The following is a 25,112-nucleotide window of genomic DNA, read 5'->3' on the forward strand; positions in this document are numbered from 1 at the left end:
TTTTTAAGCCTTATTCTGCATGCTTCCCGTGAAACAAAACACGTTTTCCATGATGTGCACGCAATTTGTTGTGTTTTGGCGATTTCGCTCACAAAAAATTTAGGAATGTGTTTTGACGAGCTGTTCTTCTTCATGCTTCGTCCAGAACGTCGTACATTACTCATTCACTTATATATTTTCATATGACTTAAGCCCAGATAAAAATACATCCATTTTCATGGTGGTGCGTTTTCAATGCTGTTCAGTATATTTTTATTTTGCAATCTAAGTCAAAATCGAAAACAAAAATAAAAATGATTACCGTATTTTCTGGAGTATAGTGCGCACCCATGTATAATGTGCACCCCCCCTCTAGCGGATTCAATATTTAAAATTAAAAAAAAAATTGAATATTATGCGCAGAAAAAAAATTACACCGTTCCCCTTCAGCGAAGTCCGGCAAACGAACAGGTGATGAGAAACTTTGTCATTACAAATTCGAAATTTGAGATAAAAAATAACCAGACATGTTGATTTACCGTTTAAATTGTATTTTTTGTTCTACTAGGCATTATTTTATATCCAGGGATTAAGATTACCTTGTGTATTTTCTCGTAAACTAAGCCGGACACAGCAATCAGCTGTACACACGTTTTCTTGGAATCTACCGGTGATTCGGTCAAGACACACCCAATGATATAATTTTACGGTATTTTTAATGCAAGGATCGGCAAAAATTGTATCTGAAACTTTTTTTTTATCAGCAATAATATATTCCAATATCTTGTTAATTTAGATGCAGCTTTTACAAAACATATTTGAAATAATAATAACCCTAAGCGAAGCAGCTGATCGCTATTGCCGGGTATTGTTTTTTACATGGAACCAGTCTGACCATTCACCGTCAAGGCTCCCGTGCATGTGATCGCGAGAATTACGTGTTGACATAGAATCGTCCAACCACGGACGTATATACATACGTCTTTGGTCCAACAAAAAAAAATATATGACTTTTAACGATTCAAAGTATGGCATTTATGATATATGTATCCATTCTCTGTCAACTAAAGTTCGTTTCAAGGCGTCAATAGCGGTAATCTGACCGTGGTTGCTGTTAATAACGGTGAGTTGTGCGATCTTCCGATTGCTTCACACACGATTTCACCGAAATTAATTAAAACAATATTAAAAGGAAATTTTGAATAAAATTAATGAAATAAGTTACAAAGTCCAGATATACAAAGAACACTTTTTATAGCCAGACAGTGTAATTACATGAAAAATTTGCGTACTTCAGTATGGATTTGTTGACATGGTATATCCGATTTTACGTGGTCACGGTAATGTCTTTCCATGGGGGGAAAAAACATCAAAACTCATAATTTGTGTATAATGAAAAAAAGTGAGCACTATACTATACTATATAGAAAATATGGTACTTTCATAAAGTGTCATGTGTTGGTTCCTCCTGCCCTCTGCATTAGATCAGTCACATACAGGAGTATAGTAATATTCTTACAGGGCTGTGTGGCTGTTGTATGCCCATTGTTGATACATGGGCTTGATTGTATTTTATGAGCCAGTGATGTGTTGGGGACATAATGTACTGGGTCTGCTGCAAGCAGTATTGTATGAGCCAGTGATGTGTTGATGACATAATGTACAGGGTCTGCTGCAAGCAGTATTGTATGAGCCAGTGATGTGTTGATGACATAATGTACAGGGTCTGCTGCAAGCAGTATTGTATGAGCCAGTGATGTGTTGATGACATAATGTACAGGGTCTGCTGCAAGCAGTATTGTATGAGCCAGTGATGTGTTGATGACATAATGTACAGGGTCTGCTGCAAGCAGTATTGTATGAGCCAGTGATGTGTTGATGACATAATGTACAGGGTCTGCTGCAAGCAGTATTGTATGAGCCAGTGATGTGTTGATGACATAATGTACAGGGTCTGCTGCAAGCAGTATTGTATGAGCCAGTGATGTGTTGATGACATAATGTACAGGGTCTGCTGCAAGCAGTATTGTATGAGCCAGTGATGTGTTGATGACATAATGTACAGGGTCTGCTGCAAGCAGTATTGTATGAGCCAGTGATGTGTTGGGGACATAATGTACAGGGTCTGCTGCAAGCAGTATTGTATGAGCCAGTGATGTGTTGATGACATAATGTACAGGGTCTGCTGCAAGCGGGAGGGTAACATCCTGATGACACATTCACACATAGCATTGTGTGGGAAGGTGTTTGTGGTGATGGATGTAGGTGTTTGTGGTTATGGATGTGTGTTGTGTTCTTGTCTGTGTTATTTCTTTTATATAGATAGTATGACAAGTTGTCAGTGTAGCACTGCGGCATCAAAAGAAGCAACTGTTTGTATTGTGATGGATTTTTCTTGCTTTTTGTCTGTGCTGATTTGTGCATGTTAATGTTGGTGATTCTGATATGTTGTCACAACGGTGTTGTTCTTTCAGCACCACCAATTTCTAGGGCTGGTGAGTTACCTGGTGTCTCCATCCCAACCTTCAGCATGTTACTTTCCCCACCCTTCCCCCTATATATCACTGCAAGACACTCCCTGTTAAGTGTGATGAGATGTATTAAAGCACTGTTTGATACATCGCTGTATCCTACAATCATGAAACAATCTGTTATTATCACCCAGTGGTGACTCCATTCTTGTTGTGGAACTAAAATGGGCATCCATAGTCACAATTAATCAATATTGGCTGCAATGATGTTGCAAAAAGCACCACAGGCTAAATGTTAGAAATAACCATTAATTTTACTTTTCATTGCCATAGTGTGTACTCCTCAAAGAGGTAAAACAGTAAAGCCTTATCTTTTACCTGGGGGCCATCCTCGGTTGCTGTGACCAGCGCATGTGAACCACCAGGTTCCTAATTTCTCTCAGCTTTGGCTTGTGCTGGGCCGATGTGTTTCCACTTTGCGCACTTGACAAGTTTGTGCTCTGGCATTGTACCTTGTGCATGGATGTTTTGCCACCAGGACCATCATTTCATTCCCTCTGAAGGATGAAGAGATACACCCCTTATGTTTGTCTTGTTGCCAGGAAGGCTACATGCTTATGTGTGGGCTGAGATGAAGCTACATGGGTGGAGCATGAGGAGTATGTCTCTGCAGCTGCTTCAGGAAAGAGCAGTACTCAGCATGCAGGGTAGAGAGGGGGGGATACAAATTGTTTGTCCTCTCATTCTTTCGAGACACCAGCTAAATCATTAAGGTTGCGGGGCTCCACTTCATCTCCCAAGATATGTTATCATGAGGTGTTAGTGTGCCTCTGCTGCTGCCTGTCTCAACAGCCATGGTGCCCCTCCTCCCATGGAGATTGAGCGTGTAACACCATAATCAGTCTCTTCTTCGATTATGGGTGGGACAAGAACTTGCTCCCCTGAACCCCTCAACATTGGTACAATGTGTGAAGGCCATTTCCGGTGTTCCCCACCGTGATATTGCTGGAATATTGCTGAAAGCGGCGTAATACCATACTCACTCACTCCCCTGAACCCTATAATGTTGATGTTCGAAAATCCTCTCGATCTTGGCATTCCTTCACTGGTACCCAATTTAGGGTCCTGCCTATTTGGCTTCCCTGTACCTGGACTCGACCCGGTGTCTCTGGTCTTTAGACCTTGTTCACACCTTTGGCAGGCTCCGGGTTTCCTGACATGGACTTTTCCTACTTTTTTTTGGCTCATCTCAGCTATTGAGGTCCTGTGAATACCTGCCAAAGATGGCCATTTCAGGTACCTCCAGCTGAAAGCTAAGCTTTTGCCGTTTGACCTCTGTGAGGAGTAAATTATAGAGTTTGGTCATTGATTGAGCAAGTTGAGATTACTCAATGGTATTGTCATATTTAAGGGAATTATACCATGAATTTGGAAATACCTAATTCAAATTGGTCAATCAGAGGTTTAAAATCACAATAAGTACCTCTGATTGCAACATGATTTGATTATTTGATTTGACCTGGCTAAAAGATGTAAAACAGTGTTTATTGTCACTTTCACAAGCATCAGCATGTCTGGTGCAAATATCCAGCAAGACAGGTGTTAATTAAGTTTCATGTATAAAACCACCTTTTTTTCACTCCTGTATATACTCATTTATATGGTGGCATCTGCTCCTGCATGAGCCTACTGCCCCAACTCACCAGAACACACTGGTGTACTGTATAGTGGTCAGCTTTAGTGAGTATGTGTAACAAATACTATATACCTTGAAATTAATGCGTCTCCAAATTATTACGACTGCTGACCTCTAGCCAAAAATGCAACTCAATATCAATACAACTCCCCCAAACCCCCTCCCCAGTGATACATATCCTTACCTTAAAGGAGCACTGATCTAACGCAATTCCCCCGGACTGGTTGTTGCCTTTGTTATTGTTTTTTCCCAGTGAGTTCCCGGATGTATAGCAGAAATCTAGACTAGTTCGCGACCTCTGCTGCGCCATTCGTAAGCCCATTAGTCACTTGTATGGGTAGTAATAAGGGCGTATGGTCACATTGATCAACAAAATGAAATACAGTTTTCGAGATAATAAGGAAATGTAAGTATCTTTGTGGATAGCATCGGTAATGGTGACGAAGTTTTGATAAGTCACTTGCTTGGTAATTTTGCGATTTTCGTTTACACTATTTTGACTTGCAACACAAAGTAAATATTTCACCTGACCATTGCTTTTTGATAGTGGGTATATTTTTTACTGTCAAAATGTGTAACATTTTCAAAATTTTTAAACGCCTAAATATTCAGTTATTTAACAAAGTGACTGAACATTTTTTTCATCTGTGTTATTATGATAACGAATTCCAAACATTTTGATGTTTAATGTCATCACCAAGAGACTGAAAATGTTACGTTGAAAAGTACATTTCTATGTTGTTTGGCTTCTAATCCTACATAATAATCTGTTGTAATGTTTGTAGGCCCTTTTGATCGTCTTAATCAATCTGGACAGATTTTTTAGTCAAAATGACTGAAATATTTACACATTTTATAAATTGCCTGAGAGAATCACATTTTACAAATTGACGGTAATATATACACGCCTACAAGGGAAAAGGCCTGTGAAAACAACGTCTATCGCGCATTGAAGAATTTCCCAACCAAGACGTTAAGAAACAAGGACAAATCGGTTCAATGCTACAGCTAAAGAAGGAAAACAAAATGCAAATACCATAATTACAACCTACCAAATTTATGTGTATAAATTTTAGGCAGCAGCTTCCTTGTTCGAAGAATGTATCTGTAAATATCCACACAAAGGAACAATATCCCACTCGTCTGCAGCTGTACAAAGAAACTTATTCGATGTCACGTGTCTCTGTAACAATCACATATTTTAAAAGATATATATCGTTTCGGGATATTATAACCCGTGTTCGTTTCTCAACTGATCACTTGGATTGTTTCAGGTGTTTCACATAGGTGTCAAGTCTCAAGGGTCAGCTGAGAAAGCCCACGTGACAACTATTTTCATAACGTCCACGGTTCCTAAAATATCCATTGAGTGATAGATAACAATGACCAATCAATCAACGTATTATTAGTTAACCCTTTGAACAAAGTATGTTTTTTATACATCGGCACTTCACGCCATGATATGAGTGTATTCCCTTTGTTTGAGTAAACCTAGACATGTAAACACTCACTTTTGACATATCCACTGTGCAAGATAACAGTGATTAATCAATCAACGTTTTTTCTGTTAATCCTTTGATGACTAGGAACGATCCGTTGATTTACAAAAAAAAGTAAATCAACTGATCATTCACCTCTTGATGGTCTGCCACGTGCATATTACATAACACACATTTCACCTCACTTCAAAGCTGGATTTAGATTGAAATAATTACCCCAGACACAATAAATGCCAAATGGGAACCTTTGTCAGGTAATCTAAGTGGTGCTACCACTAATTGTACCTGTAATAAATTAATTAACTGAGCATCAAGTGAATGACGACAAATACACAAGTATAGGGTTATATGAGAAAACATGGATGACAACAAGGGAGTAGTAATCGTATTATCGACGCAATCCGAAATCCGAAAATGCTTTCACTGCATGGATACTTTTTTTAGTGTTAAACTATAACCATCTGGGGTATTTCCAAATGACGACATCCGATGAGCTCCGCCGTTCTTTTTGTCTGTTAGTTTAGGCTGAAGAAATTAATTAACATGCACCCTTTGTCGAAATCTTTAAAGATCACGGTTAACCAATCAGTGTTTATGCAAAAATGCGTAAAACAAATATTGCCTCCAGCCTCCAAGTTTATTTAGCTGTCCTTGCAGACGGTAGCCCAGTCTCTGGTCACGCTCAGTTGCGTTGCGTATCATCCGGGTACTCACGGGAAAAAAAACAATAACAAAGGCAATAACCAGTCCGGGGAATTGCGTTAGATCAGTGCCCCTTTAATCCAACCTTTACCTTAATCCAATCAAACAGCAAATAGCACTGCTTATTAGCACTGAGTAGAGCACTTCTGTAAAAACAATAAACAGTGTTTTTTCTAAAACACAACACAGTTTAAATGTGTATTCTGTTGACTGACATGAAGGAAGTTCAAAGGCAATAAAATAATTGAACCAACAAGAATTCCCTGATTGGTATGCAGAGGTGTCAACAAGCTTGAAGGCAAATGACAGGACAAAGGCTATAGATCTGAGGAGTGTGATGAAGCCTATCTGTGCGAATTGGGTCATGTCAGCCTTTCACAAAGTGTTGCATGGGTGGCATCTGTCTGGACAGCTGGAGTGTTCAGTGATGCCTAGTTTGACACAAGTGGGTAGAACTCTTGACCCCAGCAGTGATAAGTCACCGGATGCCTATTGTGTAATTCCTATTTCTATTCTTTGAATGACATTGTTATATACTTGTTACAACTGCTGCTCAATAAACCGTGTTTGTGTTTATATTCAAACTGGTATTTCCACTATCCAAAGTGTGTAGTGACTCGCTCTTATTGTTGATAGTAATATTGGAGACATAAATGCGAAGTTTAATAAATGCAAACAAAGACTACTTGCATTTTTCGCATTAAATTCACGCTCGCATTAATTTCAAGGTTTACAGTATTATCTGGTGTTTGGTGGAGTATTGAACAACTGGTTTGTGATAAACAAAGTCTTGTATAAGCAATTGTGAAGAAAGGTTGGGCAGACAGGGTGATGGTCATGTGCATGTAAATTTTACTGATATTGCAAGAGATGCTGCATGTGTATGTACGCTAGATAAAACATTATTTTGTAGACCCCTGTAGACACTGTCTTCTTATGGCTTAAACTGTCTTCACATATGATAAATGTAGAACATACACTGTCTTTACATTGATTTATGTTGCATATACTGTCCTCACGTGGGATATATGTAGCACATACACTGTCTTCCCGTGGGATATGTGTAGCACATACACTGTCCTCACATGGGCTATATATAGCACATACACTGTCTTCACATGGGATATATGTAGCACATATACTGTCTTCCCGTGGGATATGTGTAGCACATACACTGTCCTCACATGGGATATATATAGCACATACACTGTCTTCCCGTTGGATATATGTAGAACATACTGTCCTCACATGTGATATATGTGGTACATACACTGTCTTCACATGGGATATATGTAGCACATACACTGTCTGCACATGGGATATATGTAGTATGTCACATGTCATTAGATTAGGTGATGTTTGCATGAAATCAAAATCTGTAGGACAGCTGGCAGAACATACAACAACATCTACAGTCTTCAGGCACAATCGGAATATGTCCCTTCGGTTTGGGGATCTCATTGTAAATGCTGAATAATACTTTAGCCTGGTTCTTGACTTTGTTGTGTCTATAATGTATTGTTGACACAGTACGTAGTAAAATTGTTGCCTTAATTGATCCTTTTACCTTGTCTTTTGTGCAATCTGCTGATATCTAGGAATGAGAGAATAACTGTGACCATTTATTGTCTGCCAGCTGAGAGTATGTCTATGGCACCAGCACGCCAGGCCAGTTCCCAGGCGAAGGCAGAACAACGCTACTTCCGGATCCCTTTCTCTCGCCCAGCAGACGAGTACAGAGATGGAGGTGTGGAGAAGAAACATGGCTTCTGGTTTGCCCACTTTGATGGTCAGTGGATAGCCAGACAGATGGAGTGTTACCCTGGGAAACAGCCAGTTCTCTTTCTGGCAGGTAGGTGATCTCAGCAGACTGTCAGAGAATAGTGAGTACTTCTGGTGACTCTGTCTAAGCATTAAATCAGTGATCTGTGTACTGGTTATTGTTGAGTGCAGTTTCATGCTTCAGGCAGCAATAAAAAATTTTAAGTCATCTATTTCACGGCAGCCTGTTAATAAACAGTGACTCACAGCATAGGCATTGATCCATGCCCTTTAGGCACAATGACATGCATTCCACCAATTTACACATCGTAACACCATCTGTTTTGAAAATTATTTTTTCCTGAATGATGCTGGTTACAGTGTTTACAAAATTCTTACCTGATCTTACCTGGTTGCCATGGCACCAATATTGAAAATGTCATCAGTTTTCATGTATCTTAGTGCAATTTGGTATGACTTACAACAACAAATTATGTTTTCCTGTATCAAATCGATAGTGCCATTGGTCATGTAGTACTCTCAAGTTGTTCTGTGAGGAAGTCTGTTTAGTAGAGATCTCTGTTATATCTGTTGTATATCCTTTTTCACCCTTGTATGACTCTACTGATCATAATATTCCAGATTTTAGATGAGCTACTATTGTATTGTTGCATCTTCCTGATAACTGTTACTGTAGTGTAGGATTTGAAAGGCATTTAGAAGTGATACACATAAGGAAGAGGTGTTCCTGATTTTACATCTACTCAAGTTTCTATGAGGAATAAAAAATCAAAGTCCTTTTCTTTTCATTTTATTTGGTCAGTTTATAAGTGGTGGGTAAACTTTTATTCAGAAATAACTAAACATGGTTACAATGTATTTGTTATATGATGGCTGTGTATGACACTGCTTACTGTCTGGAGCTACCAGAGCAATGGTACACTGACTGTTGACTTTCCCCTGCAGGTGTGGATGACATGCAGATGTGTGAACTGAGCCTACAGGAAACTGGTTTAACCAATCGGAAGGGAGCTGAAATTTTGGAGAATGAGTTTGAAGAGGAGTGGAGCAAATTTGATGGTGGAGCTATTCTAAAGAAGAATTCCCAGAGAGTCTCCTCAAAATACCTGCAAAAGAAACTAGGCATTACTAAATAATTATTTTAATTAGTTCAGTGCATATCAGATGTAGAGTATTTATAACATGGTGAAAGAGCATATTTGTATATGAGGCTTGATTTACTGAGCACAGACACAGATAACTAATCCATATTACTGTCCATGCAGTGACCTTCAGAAACAATTGATCAAGGATGACATTTCTCCTGAGATCAGGTGGCAGTGAGAACTTGACAAAGTGAACCCAAAACATCTTAGTTCAGTTTGACACACAGGAAGAACAAGTGCTGTTTAAGAAGTAGAGTGACTGTTATACACCTCTAGTTTGGTATGTGCTTGTTTATTTGGTATGAGGGAATATTTGATGGTTGGTATACTACATTTATTGGTCAATTAACATTGAGCCTCTCTTTGATTATGTAGGCAATTTTGTTAAATGTTATTGAAACATACTGAATTCAAAGCTTTACACCAGCCTTTTTTTGCGAAACCAATCTTTAATACTGTCAAAGATTTATTATTGTTAAGTGTGTTTTAGAATGTAAGTATTGACTATAGCATGTTTTATTTGTACTTAGTTGTGTTCAGGTAGAAGGTAGGCTGCTGGCATGCCCTGTTGTTATGTTTTGTTTCTGGCATCAGAACAGATTACCAGTTTAGTTCCAGTGCAGGTCGGGAGGATTACTGATTAATTAGACTTAGACAATACAAACAAATGTTTACATGTTAATAACATGTTGTGTGGCATAACATCTACAGGAGACAGTACTGTTGGAGACTTAACACTTCATGGCCAACATGTTGTGGGGTGGTGACATCACATGCCTCCTGTGGCCAACATGTTGCTGAGTGGTGACATCACATGCCTCCAGTGGCCAACATGTTGTGGGGTGGTGACATCACATGCCTCCTGTGGCCAACATGTTGTGGGGTGGTGACATCACATGCCTCCTGTGGCCAACATGGTGCTGAGTGGTGACATCACATGCCTCCTGTGGCCAACATGTTGTGGAGTGGTGACATCACATGCCTCCTGTGGCCAACATGTTGTGGGGTGGTGACATCACATGCCTCCTGTAGCCAACATGTTGTGGGGTGGTGACATCACATGCCTCCTGTGACCAACATGTTGCTGAGTGGTGACATCACATGCCTCCTGTGGCCAACATGTTGTGGGGTGGTGACATCACATGCCTCCTGTGGCCAACATGTTGCTGAGTTGTGACATCACATGCCTCCTGTGGCCAACATGTTGCTGAGTGGTGACATCACATGCCTCCTGTGGCCAACATGTTGTGGAGTGGTGACATCACATGCCTCCTGTGGCCAACATGTTGCTGAGTGGTGACATCACATGCCTCCTGTGACCAACATGTTGTGGAATGGTGACATCACATGCCTCCTGTGGCCAACATGTTGTGGGGTGGTGACATCACATGCCTCCTGTGGCCAACATGTTGTGGGATGGTGACATCACATGCCTCCTGTGGCCAACATGTTGTGGGGTGGTGACATCACATGCCTCCTGTGACCAACATGTTGCTGAGTGGTGACATCACATGCCTCCTGTGGCCAACATGTTGTGGGGTGGTGACATCACATGCCTCCTGTGGCCAACATGTTGTGGGGTGGTGACATCACATGCCTCCTGTGACGAACATGTTGTTAGGTAGGTGACATCACATGCCTCCTGTGGCCAACATGTTGCTGAGTGGTGACATCACATGCCTCCTGTGGCCAACATGTTGTGGGGTGGTGACATCACATGCCTCCTGTGGTCAACATGTTGTGGGGTGGTGACATCACATGCCTCCTGTGGCCAACATGTTGTGGGGTGGTGACATCACATGCCTCCTGTGGCCAACATGTTGCTGAGTGGTGACATCACATGCCTCCTGTGGCCAACATGTTGTGGGGTGGTGACATCACATGCCTCCTGTGGCCAACATGTTGCTGAGTGGTGACATCACATGCCTCCTGTGGCCAACATGTGGGGTGGTGACATCACATGCCTCCTGTGGCCAACATGTTGCTGAGTGGTGACATCACATGCCTCCTGTGGCCAACATTTTGTGGGGTGATGACATCACATGCCTCCTGTGGCCAACATGTTGTGGGGTGGTGACATCACATGCCTCCTGTGGCCAACATGTTGTGACCAGGTTGTGGGAGAATGTTTTCAAGGAATTGCATTTGAAACTTCCCTTATACAAATATTTTCTTGTGAAGTTGTGTAGTTTGTTATGTCGTAACTTTTATTTATTGTTTAAAATACTTGATTACATTGTCGATTTATGTCCTACTGTCTCTTGAAATGAAAATCCATCAAGCATTCTTATATTGTGATTCCACAGTGTTCTCTACATTTGATGACATGTCCCTGCCTCAGTAGGCTCAATGTTGTGGTCTTCATGTGATTATTGTTACAAGTATGAAATAATTCAAGTGTCAACCATCTTTATGATGATTGGCAGAATTACACCAGCTATTTTTATTATTGTTTCACCTTATCGGAACACCATCATTCTGTTCTGAATAACATCACATATTTACATTTCAGTCCTCTTTTATCCCTTTATCCTGTGATCACACCAACAATTAGGATATATTTTTAGATGTTTTTATGGAGTACAAGTGATACTGCAATCATTCCTGGCACATGGTGACTGTCATGTTTTCCTGGAGTACCACAAGTTGTGGGTTATATACAAGCCAGAGGATAAGTGTACTGCACTGTGCCTGTCCCACAGATCCCTCCATACTCTGTGCTATGCAGTTGTCTGTACACCAACAGGGAACATGTTGACTTGTTAACAGATTAATATTTGTTTGTTCATGTACAAGAGTGAATATAAGTACTGTTATTTGGTATGTTTGTGTCTGAAGTGAAGTGTGTTGATGTTTTGTGTTGATCCATTGAGACCCTAAATATTGCATTCCCCCGAGGGCAGTTTTAGGTTCTGGTCATCCAACCTGACACTGGCTTTTATGCTCCGTGGAGCTGATTTGGTAACGTATGTATGAAATTAAGTAAAAGCACAAATGATATTCTATAAGAAAATGTGGATGAGAAAGGTGAAGATGTTTCTGAGGTCGCCCACCAGTAAAGTAAGGTATATCATTGCAACATTACAATTTCAGGTTAATTGACTTCCTAAATATTATGCCTTCTCTTAAAAAAAGATAGTGCTTGTTATAGGATGAGTGTTCATCTGATCTGAATCCTCTATTCATTGTAGCATTTGCTAGATCCCATAACAAATATCCTAATTCTGATGATTTTTAGAAAAGATTATTAGAAGCAATCCTAATGAACCATTTATGAGTAGAATAAATGAAAAATGCTGTGGGGCAGGTGTCACATGAAGCTACAGCTTGGTCAGATGAAACCTCATGTAAGCTGAACCTATGCTGCTGGTAATTCAGGCCACACAGTATATCTTCACATCTGGTCATGACAAGCTTGTGGGCCTACAAGCCTCACTTGTGACACATACATATGGCATGTGCTTACTGTTAATACATGGGATACCAATGGTCAGGGTCACAGTTTACAATCCCACCTATTTATTTATATTTTACCCCTTTTTTTTCTTCATGGCTTTTGCAGAATCCTACGTACACATGCATACTGATACCCTATGGTTAAATGGTATATAGCCAATAGCTGAAAGTCAATTGTTTGTGGTTGGGGGAACTTCAGATTCGGACACAAAGCTTACTTATGAAACTGTTCAAAATGAAACATGAAGTGTTTTGTTGGGCCAGCTCTGTGAATGTATGCACAATTTGGTCATGTTTACAGCACCATCACTTATTGTTGGCCATGTCACTCAGTCTATTCTAAGCTTCTCTGTATTGTGTGTAATGAATAAAGAGGATTGACACCAAATGTTTCATTGTTTTTGTTCGACAGATCCTGAAACAGAAATAATTAACTTATGGATTTAAACTTTTGTTTCAATGTGAACTTGATGTCACTCTTGACCTTTTCAGACCTGTGTCCTGCCATAATGATGAAAGATACCAAGTTTCATTAACTAACAGAAAATCTTTGAATTAGTCAGGAAAGTTTTTGACCTGCAGGACGACCTTACAACTTGACATATCAATGTGCAAATATTATTTCCTAGGGTTGTAAAGGAGACACATAATCTGATTGTGTGTCATTACAAGGGAGACGTGTACCAAGTTGCGTTGATGTACAGTAAATACTTTTTGAATTATCAGGCCTCCATGATGATCTTGAATACCTATGACATGATGTGTCAAACATTTCCCAGGTTATAAAGGAGATAGCACTCCATGGATACTAGTGTCATATTATGTATATGTGGCTACTTATATATTGGCTTTTGAATGTGCTCAATTCAACATTCAGGGAATTGCATGAAGAAAGCCATGATTGTAATGTAAGCAATTGGTTGCTTTGACACCGCTTTTAGCAATATCACAACTACGGACACCAGAAATGGGCAATAAAACCCTGGTCTTCAGCATGACGCGCGAGTGCTCTAACCATGAGGCTACACAACCGCCTCTTTGTAACAATAATAATCATGACAGCAAACAAATGATAAGCATTGGGAATTCACTCTGACAGGTTGCTAATGATCTCAACAAACCAATGTGTGATTTCAGTGTGGAAGATCCCTGTACTGCTAAAAGTTTACCTCAACCCCATTCTTCATTTCTGGGATGAACTTGAAAGTCATGTGAGCCAACATCTTGTAATATCTTTCAATCTGGACTGTCTGTTTGCAGCATTGCAAGACACAAGCCATTGATTAGTAACCTCATCCAGTGCATGGTCAGACAATTTGACATGACAACACATAGACATTAATTACATTGTAAAAACAGCACGTTTATTACATTACTGACATGTTCCACAACAAAAACTGCAATTGCTACATGGCAACACAGTATCTGAGGCTAAGAGTTGCTGTTAATACTCTCTTCTTCCTTGTAGCACTTGGCCATAATGAACCTGTCCCTCATCAGTTTAAATAATGTATAGTAGTTACAGAACAGAATGAGAGCCAGGCAGATGATGTGACTCCACTCCATGCACTGCAGCAAGCGGAAAAACTGATATGCCACCAACAACCAGGCCAAGATTAGCAACCAGTTGATAACCCGAAGTGGCTTGTGAAACAGGAACTGCAAAATTAAAAAAAAATATGAAAAAAAGACACTCGCTGGTAATGTGGCATTGTTTGTAGTACTCAGCACATATCCAATATAACTACATGTGTGCTTTGTAAGCATTTTCATAAACTACTGAACACTTGTCTTGAATCATATTGTTCTTACAAAGGGGCCCATGTTTCACAAGGTATTAATTATGGTAATAAACATACATATTCCAACAATTGAAAGAAAATATTCCACTTACATAAAATCTGCCATGCATGCTGTTTCCTGGTTCAGCTGTGACATTTATACCTTCAGCTTTAAACAAACCCCTGACATGTTTGACTAGAGCACCTTGTGGCCACACCTGCAGCTCCGACCACCTGAAACAGAAGACATACAGGGGCTACAGAGTGAGATCAGACACACAGGGACTGTACACCAACAGCAGACATACAGGGACTACACTGTGAGAGCAGACATACAGGGTGTATCCAGTGACATCATACATACAGAGTTACAGCAGACATACAAGGTGTATCCAGTGACACCAGACATACAGGAGCTACACAGTTACAGCAGACATACAGTGTGTATCCAGTGACACCAGACATACAGGGTGTATCCAGTGACACCAGACATACAGGGTGTATCCAGTGACACCAGACATACAGGGTGTATCCAGTGACACCAGACATACAGGAGCTACACAGTTACAGCAGACATACAAGGTGTATCTAGTGACACCAGACATACAGGGTGTATCCAGTGACGCCAGGCATACAGGGTGTATCCAGTGACATCAGACATACAGGGACTACACAGTGAACACCAGACATACAAGGTGTAACAAGTGACAGCAGACATACAGGGTGTATCCAGTGACGCCAGGCATACAGGGTGTATCCAGTGACACCAGACATACAGGGACTACACAGTGAACACCAGACATACAGGGACTACACAGTGAACACCAGACATACAGTTTGTATCCAGTAACATCAGACATACAGGGACTACACAGTGACAGCAGACGTACAGGGTGTATCCAGTGACAGCAGACATACAGGGACTACACAGTGACACCAGACTTACAAGGTGTATCCAGTGACACCAGACATACAGGGTGTATCCAGTGACACTAGACATACAGTGTGTATCCAGTGACACCAGACATACAGGGTGTATCTAGTGACACCAGACATACAGGGGCTACACAGTTACAGCAGACATACAGGGTGTATCCAGTGACACCATACAGTTTGTATCCAGTGACATCAGATGTACAGGGACTAAACAGTGACAGCAGACGTACAGGGTGTATCCAGTGAAAGCAGACGTACAGGGACTACACAGTGACAGCAGACATACAGGGTGTATCCAGTGACAGCAGACATACAGGGACTACACATTGACAGCAGACATACAGGGACTACACAGTGAACACCAGACATACAAGGTGTATCCAGTAACAGCAGACATACAAGGCATATCCAGTGACAGCAGACATACAGGGTGTATCCAGTGACAGCAGACATACAGGGACTACACAGTGACACCAGACATACAAGGTGTATCCAGTGACACCATGCATACAGGGTGTATCCAGTGACACCAGACATACAGGGTGTATCCAGTGACACCAGACATACAGGGGCTACACAGTTACATCAGACATACAGTGTGTATCCAGTGACACCAGACATACAGGGTGTATCTAGTGACACCAGACATACAGGGGCTACACAGTTACAGCAGACATACAGGGTGTATCCATTGACACCAGACATACAGGGTGTATCCAGTGACACCATACAGTTTGTATCCAGTGACATCAGATGTACAGGGACTAAACAGTGACAGCAGACGTACAGGTTGTATCCAGTGACAGCAGACGTACAGGGAATACACAGTGACAGCAGACATACAGGGTGTATCCAGTGACAGCAGACATGCAGGGACTACACAGTGACAGCAGACATAAAGGGCGTATCCAGTGACAGCAGACATACAGGGTGTATCCAGTGACAGCAGACATACAGGGACTTCACAGTGACAGCAGACATACAGGGACTACACAGTGAACACCAGACATACAGGGTGTATCCAGTGACAGCAGACATACATGGCGTATCCAGTGACAGCAGACATACAGGGTGTATCCAGTGACACCAGACATACAGGGTGTATCCAGTGACACCAGACATACAGGGACTACACAGTGACAGCAGACATACAGGGACTACACAGTGAACACCAGACATACAGGGTGTATCCAGTGACATCAGAAATACAGGGCATATCCAGTGACAGACATACAGGGTGTATCCAGTGACACCAGACATACAGGGTGTATCCAGTGACACCAGACATACAGGGGCTACACAGTTACAGCAGACATACAGGGACTACACAGTGACAGCAGACATACATGGACTACACAGTGACAGCAGGCATACAGGGACTACACAGTGACAGCAAGCATACAAAGGCTACACAGTGACAGCAGACATACAAAGGCTACACAGTGACAGCAGGCATACAGGGACTACACAGTGACAGCAGACATACAGGACTACACAGTGACAGCAGACATACATGGACTACACAGTGACAGCAGACATACAAAGGCTACACAGTGACAGCAGACATACAAAGGCTACACAGCGACAGGAGGCATACAGGGACTACACAGTGACAGCAGACATACAGGGACTTCACAGTGACAGCAGGCATACAGGGGCTACACAGTGACAGCAGACATTCAGAGCCTACACAGTGACAGCAGACATACATGGTGTATCCAGTGACAGCAGACATACAGGGTGTATCCAGGGACAGCAGACATACAGGGCCTTCACAGTGACAGCAGACATACAGGGACTTCACAGTGAACACCAAACATACAGGGTGTATCCAGTGACATCAGAAATACAGGGCATATCCAGTGACAGACATACAGGGTGTATCCAGTGACACCAGACATACAGGGTGTATCCAGTGACACCAGACATACAGGGGCTACACAGTTACAGCAGACATACAGGGGCTACACAGTGACCCAAGATGTACAGGGTGTATCCAGTGACATCAGACATACAGGGACTACACAGTGACAGCAGACATACAGGGTGTATCCAGTGACAGCAGACATACATGGTGTATCCAGTGTCAGCAGATGTACAGGGACTACACAGTGACAGCAGACGTACAGGGTGTATCCAGTGACAGGAGACATACAGGGACTACACAGTGACAGCAGACATACAGGGACTACACAGTGACAGCAGACATACAGGGGCTACATAGTGACAGCAGACATACAAGGGCTACACAGTGACAGCAGACATACAGGGTGTATAGAGTGACAGCAGACATACAGGGACTACACAGTGACAGCAGGCATACAGGGACTACACAGTGACAGCAGACATACAGGACTACACAGTGACAGCAGACATACATGGACTACACAGTGACAGCAGACATACAGGGGCTACACAGTGACAGCAGACATACAAAGGCTACACAGTGACAGGAGGCATACAGGGACTACACAGTGACAGCAGACATACAGGGCATATCCAGTGACAGCAGGCATACAGGGGCTACACAGTGACAGCAGACATTCAGAGACTACACAGTGACAGCAGACATACATGGTGTATCCAGTGACAGCAGACATACAGGGTGTATCCAGGGACAGCAGACATACAGGGACTTCACAGTGACAGCAGACATACAGGGACTTCACAGTGAACACCAGACATACAGGGTGTATCCAGTGACATCAGAAATACAGGGCATATCCAGTGACAGACATACAGGGTGTATCCAGTGACACCAGACATACAGGGTGTATCCAGTGACACCAGACATACAGGGGCTACACAGTTACAGCAGACATACAGGGGCTACACAGTTACCCAAGATGTACAGGGTGTATCCAGTGACATCAGACATACAGGGACTACACAGTGACAGCAGACATACAGGGTGTATCCAGTGACAGCAGACATACATGGTGTATCCAGTGTCAGCAGATGTACAGGGACTACACAGTGACAGCAGACGTACAGGGTGTATCCAGTGACAGGAGACATACAGGGACTACACAGTGACAGCAGACATACAGGGACTACACAGTGACAGCAGACATACAGGGGCTACATAGTGACAGCAGACATACAAGGGCTACACAGTGACAGCAGACATACAGGGTGTATAGAGTGACAGCAGACATACAGGCACTACACAGTGACAGCAGACATACAGGGTGTATACAGTGACAGCAGACATACAGGGACTACACAGTGACAGCAGACATACAGGGGCTACACAGTGACAGCAGACATACAAAGGCTACACAGTGAACACTAGACGTACAGTTTGTATCCAGTGACATCAGATGTACAGGGTGTATCAAGTGACACTAGATATACAGGATGTATCAAGTGACAGCAGACATACAGGGACTACACAGTGACAGCAGGCATACAGGGACTACACAGTGACAGCAAGCATACAAAGGCTACACAGTGACAGCAGACATACAAAGGCTACACAGTGAGAGCAGGCATACAGGGACTACACAGTGACAGCAGACATACAGGACTACACAGTGACAGCAGACATACAGGGACTACACAGTGACAGCAGACATACAAAGGCTACACAGTGACAGCAGACATACAAAGGCTACACAGTGACAGGAGGCATACAGGGACTACACAGTGACAGCAGACATACAGGGACTACACAGTGACAGCAGGCATACAGGGGCTACACAGTGACAGCAGACATTCAGAGACTACACAGTGACAGCAGACATACATGGTGTATCCAGTGACAGCAGACATACAGGGTGTATCCAGGGACAGCAGACATACAGGGACTTCACAGTGACAGCAGACATACAGGGACTTCACAGTGAACACCAGACATACAGGGTGTATCCAGTGACATCAGAAATACAGGGCATATCCAGTGACAGACATACAGGGTGTATCCAGTGACACCAGACATACAGGGTGTATCCAGTGACACCAGACATACAGGGGCTACACAGTTACAGCAGACATACAGGGGCTACACAGTGACCCAAGACGTACAGGGTGTATCCAGTGACATCAGACATACAGGGACTACACAGTGACAGCAGACATACAGGGTGTATCCAGTGACAGCAGACATACATGGTGTATCCAGTGACAGCAGATGTACAGGGACTACACAGTGACAGCAGACGTACAGGGTGTATCCAGTGACAGGAGACATACAGGGACTACACAGTGACAGCAGACATACAGGGACTACACAGTGACAGCAGACATACAGGGGCTACATAGTGACAGCAGACATACAAGGGCTACACAGTGACAGCAGACATACAGGGTGTATACAGTGAAAGCAGACATACAGGGACTACACAGTGACAGCAGACATACAGGGTGTATACAGTGACAGCAGACATACAGGGACTACACAGTGACAGCAGACATACAGGGGCTACACAGTGACAGCAGACATACAAAGGCTACACAGTGACAGCAGACATACAGGGGCTACACAGTGACAGCAGACATACAAAGGCTACACAGTGAACACTAGACGTACAGTTTGTATCCAGTGACATCAGATGTACAGGGTGTATCAAGTGACACCAGATATACAGGATGTATCAAGTGACAGCAGACATACAGGGACTACACAGTGACAGCAGACATACAGGGACTACACAGTGACAGCAGACATACAGGGGCTACACAGTGACCCAAGACATACAGGGTGTATCCAGTGACATCAGACATACAGGGACTACACAGTGACAGCAGACATACAGGGTGTATCCGATGACAGCAGACATACATGGTGTATCCAGTGACAGCAGATGTACAGGGACTACACAGTGACAGCAGACATACATGGACTACACAGTGACAGGAGACATACAAAGGCTACACAGTGACAGTAGGCATACAGGGACTACACAGTGACAGCAGACATACAGGGACTACACAGTGACAGCAGACATACATGGACTACACAGTGACAGCAGGCATACAGGGACTACACAGTGACAGCAAGCATACAAAGGCTACACAGTGACAGCAGACATACAAAGGCTACACAGTGACAGCAGGCATACAGGGACTACACAGTGACAGGAGACATACAAAGGCTACACAGTGACAGTAGGCATACAGGGACTACACAGTGACAGCAGACATACAGGGACTACACAGTGACAGCAGACATACATGGACTACACAGTGACAGCAGGCATACAGGGACTACACAGTGACAGCAAGCATACAAAGGCTACACAGTGACAGCAGACATACAAAGGCTACACAGTGACAGCAGGCATACAGGGACTACACAGTGACAGCAGACATACAGGACTACACAGTGACAGCAGACATACATGGACTACACAGTGACAGCAGACATACAAAGGCTACACAGTGACAGCAGACATACAAAGGCTACACAGTGACAGGAGGCATACAGGGACTACACAGTGACAGCAGACATACAGGGACTACACAGTGACAGCTGGCATACAGGGGCTGCACAGTGACAGCAGACATTCAGAGACCACACAGTGACAGCAGACATATAGGGACTACACAGTGACAGGGGGCATACAGGGACTACACAGTGACAGCAGACATACATGGACTACACAGTGACAGCAGACATACAGGGACTACACAGTGACAGTAGACATACAAAGGTTACACAGTGACAGCAGGCATACAGGGACTACACAGTGACAGCAGACATACAGGGACTACACAGTGACAGCAGACATACAGGGACTACACAGTTACAGCAGACATACAAAGGCTACACAGTGACAGCAGGCATACAGGGACTACACAGTGACAGCAGACATACAGGGACTACACAGTGACAGCAGACATACAGGGACTACACAGTGACAGCAGGCATACAGGGACTACACAGTGACAGCAGACATACAAAGGCTACACAGTGACAGCAGGCATACAGGGACTACACAGTGACAGCAGACATACATGGACTTGAAGTGACAGCAGGCATACAGGGACTACACAGTGACAGCAGGCATACAAAGGCTACACAGTGACAGCAGACATACAAAGGCTACACAGTGACAGCAGGCATACAGGGACTACACAGTGACAGCAGACATACAGGACTACACAGTGACAGCAGACATACATGGACTACACAGTGACAGCAGACATACAAAGGCTACACAGTGACAGCAGACATACAAAGGCTACACAGTGACAGGGGGCATACAGGGACTACACAGTGACAGCAGACATACAGGGACTACACAGTGACAGCAGGCATACAGGGGCTACACAGTGACAGCAGACATTCAGAGACTACACAGTGACAGCAGACATACAGGGACTACACAGTGACAGCAGACATACAGGGGCTACACAGTGAAAGCAGACATACAGGGACTACACAGTGACAGCAGACATACAGGGACTACACAGTGACAGCAGACATACATGGACTACACAGTGACAGCAGACATACATGGACTACACAGTGACAGCAGACATACAAAGGCTACACAGTGACAGCAGGCATACAGGGACTACACAGTGACAGCAGACATACAGGGACTACACAGTGACAGCAGACATACAGGGACTACACAGTGACAGCAGACATACAGGGACTACACAGTGACAGCAGGCATACAGGGACTACACAGTGACAGAAGACATACAAAGGCTACACAGTGACAGCAGACACAACTCTATATGTATACTTAAGATGTTTATATAGATATATCTATCTATATATATATACACAGGGTGCAGACATACTGATATATATACTGATACAACCTATTGCAAATTCTCTCTCTCTTTGATCCCATAAAAATGAATTCAAAATGTACCCCTCCACCAGGGGATGCTCACCACCAGGTAGCTAATCAGTTATCTTTCCTTGAACCGCCAATTACCTCTCATCTGAAAACCTTCAGATGGAGGAAAGAGGCCAGATCTTAGAGCAGTTGTAAGGAAGGTACAGAATTAGGATTTGCGACTGTGCCATTGGAATTGTGCTGGTTGGTCCACAAAAAGTAACGAAAACTCTATTTTCAGAGAAAATCTTATCAAGGCTAGTGAATATGATATCATTTCCCTCTGTGAAACTTTTTTACGCGACGATGAACAAATACAAGTTGAGGGTTATAAATGGTTCGGTCATAATAGAAAACAAGTCGACAAGAAAGCTAAACGGGGCTCAGGAGGCGTAGGATTCCTTATCAAGAACAGCTTAACCAAAGTGTTCAAAATATCAGTTTTAGATGATACAATTGAAGATATTTTATGGCTAAAATTAGAAGCCCGTGACATCACCCTCTGTGCATGTGCGTGCTATCTCCCACCTGCAGGATCATCTCGTGCAAGGGACCCGGATCTGTTCTTCAGTGACTTGCTACACCAGGTGTACACATATCAGAATGAAGGTATCTTGTGTGTGTGTGGTGATTTCAATGCTAGATGTGGAATTCAAATGGATTACATTGAGGGAGTGGACAAAATACACCCCAGGTCAGTCATTGATTGCAATGAGAATAGCTATGGAGCTATGTTTATCGACTTCCTTTGTGATGTCAACTTCTGTATGTTGAACGGGAGGGTTGGTGACAGTAACGACTTTACGTATGTGTGCACTACAGGGCGATCGGTCGTTGACTATGTTGTAGTACCGCACGAGCACATTTGTCACTTCACAGAATTTAAAGTTAAACCTATGTCAAGTATTATATCTATGCTTAATATTCCTGTGCCTGACAAAATCCCAGATCATTCTGTGCTCAAATTCAAAGTTGCTATCAATGTTTTTGATCGGTACACTGTTGGTATTGCCCCAGACCGGCCTGAGAGACCCGCTCATAGACCAGATACCCCTTACGATTTCTTGATATCTCAGGACGATGTGGTTAGTTTACAAGACTGTATCAAACGCATTGAGTCCAGTTTGAATGCACACAATCGTCTTAATGAAGCTTACGACAGATTCACATCTCTTATCCAACACAAGCTTAACAAATGCGCAAAACCTAAACCGGTTAATAATCATAATGTTAAAAAACGTAAACCATATTGGAACGACGAGTTAAGCGTCTGTGGACACTAACATGCGCTCGAGAAAGGGAGTGGTTAGCATGTAGATCACCAGGCGTGAAAAGAGCCAATCATCAGTTATATATCAGTCAGAGAAAATACTTTGATAAACTACATAGAAAATATATACGTTCCTATCAGCTAGAAAAGCAGAAGAAACTGACAGACTCGTTTGATAATACTGACACAAGAGATTTCTGGAAGATGATTGGTAGATTAGGTGTAGCTAACGACCGTACAGGTAAGTTGCCCTTTGAGGTCAGAGACACCGAAGGAAATATTGTTTGTGATACTAGTTCTGTCCTTGAAAGATGGAAGGATGACTTTGAGAATTTATACGGTTACGACCCACACCCTGATAGAAATTTTGATAATGAACACCTGGATAATATAGTGCAAGAATTATCCAATTTTGTTATAACAAAGGAAGATAAAACAAACTGTGATCCCTTGAACGTCCCTATAACGTTGGTGGAAGTAGAGAAAGCAATAGAACTCGCTAAATCCAGAAAGGCGGCGGGTATTGATAATCTTCCTGCTGAGTGTCTGAAAAACCCTGTCTGCGTTGACATATTGTTTAAAATAATGACTCATTGTTTTAATAATGGTGTAGTACCTGATGCATGGCAACAGAGTATCATTAATCCTATTGCTAAATCTGACACCGATGTACACAATCCTCTGTCATACAGGGGTATCTCTCTTATTTCAGTACCCTGTAAAATTTATTGTGACATTCTAAATGCCAGATTGAGTGAGTGGTGCGAAAGAAATAATATTTTAGCTGAGGAGCAAAATGGCTTCAGGAAAAAAAGGAGCTGTTTGGATCACCTCTACAGCATTTGTACAATAATCAAAAATAGAAAACAATCAAAATTATCAACATTTTGCTGTTTTATTGACATGAAAAAGGCGTTCGATAATGTAAACAGAGATTGTTTATGGTTTAAAATATTAAAAAATGGTATAAACGGAAAAATGTTTGAAGCTGTTAAAAGTTTATATAGCAATGTGAAGTGCACTGTGAGAGTAAATGGTCTGTTTACACCCTGGTTTAAGGCACCACGGGGACTAAAGCAAGGATGCCTTGTCTCTCCATTATTGTTCTCTATTTACATCAACGACCTGGCGGCCAATATAAAAAGCATGAACTGTGGTGTTGATATAAATGATTTAAATATTGGTATTATGTTATATGCTGATGATATTTTATTATTGGCGCCCACGGAGGACAAACTGCAAAATATGTTAAACGTGGTCAATGAATGGTGTCAAAAGTGGAGACTTACAGTTAATCCTACAAAAACTAAGATTGTTCATTTTAGGCCTACCAATACAAATTGCTCCACAACCAACTTCTCAATTGGAGAAACTCTTTTGAAGTATAGTAATAATTATAAATACCTTGGTTTGTGGCTTAACGAACACATGGACTTTAAGTTCACAATAAATGAACTGGCTAAATCGGCAAGTCGAGCTTTTGGTGTTTTATGTACAAAATATTTTGATGCTGGTGGTTTTACTTATGCAATTTACACTAAATTGTATGAATCCTTGGTTCAGCCTATTATGCAATATGGTGCTTCCATCTGGGGATT

At 42.4% G+C, this 25,112-nt stretch overlaps 2 protein-coding genes across 7 annotated transcripts in view; one reads left to right on the top strand and one right to left on the bottom strand.

The window, feature by feature from the left end:
* Window positions 1-13,118, top strand: part of LOC124114718 (unconventional myosin-VI-like) — a 163,744-nt gene extending 150,626 nt beyond the window's left edge. For 3 of the 4 annotated variants that reach the window (XM_046475424.2, XM_046475426.2, XM_046475423.2), the window contains 3 exons: window positions 2,454-2,474; window positions 7,984-8,199; window positions 9,075-13,118. In XM_046475424.2, the coding sequence (XP_046331380.1) occupies window positions 2,454-2,474; window positions 7,984-8,199; window positions 9,075-9,265 (428 nt within the window). In that variant the 3' untranslated portion in view covers window positions 9,266-13,118. The remainder of the gene's footprint in view (window positions 1-2,453; window positions 2,475-7,983; window positions 8,200-9,074) is intronic. The other variant, XM_046475425.2, reaches the window with a different exon arrangement.
* A 954-nt stretch (window positions 13,119-14,072) lies between these two features.
* The window catches only part of LOC124114720 (transmembrane protein 39A-like), an 80,227-nt gene continuing 69,187 nt past the window's right edge, over window positions 14,073-25,112 (bottom strand). For all 3 annotated transcript variants that reach the window (XM_046475428.2, XM_046475427.2, XM_046475429.2), the window contains 2 exons: window positions 14,625-14,745; window positions 14,073-14,389 (listed from right to left, as the gene is read on the bottom strand). In XM_046475428.2, the coding sequence (XP_046331384.1) occupies window positions 14,162-14,389; window positions 14,625-14,745 (349 nt within the window). In that variant the 3' untranslated portion in view covers window positions 14,073-14,161. The remainder of the gene's footprint in view (window positions 14,390-14,624; window positions 14,746-25,112) is intronic.

Source organism: Haliotis rufescens, unplaced genomic scaffold, assembly GCF_023055435.1.
Source record: "Haliotis rufescens isolate VD_foot unplaced genomic scaffold, xgHalRufe1.0.p SCAF_5, whole genome shotgun sequence".
Taxonomy (NCBI): Eukaryota; Metazoa; Mollusca; class Gastropoda; order Lepetellida; family Haliotidae; genus Haliotis; species Haliotis rufescens.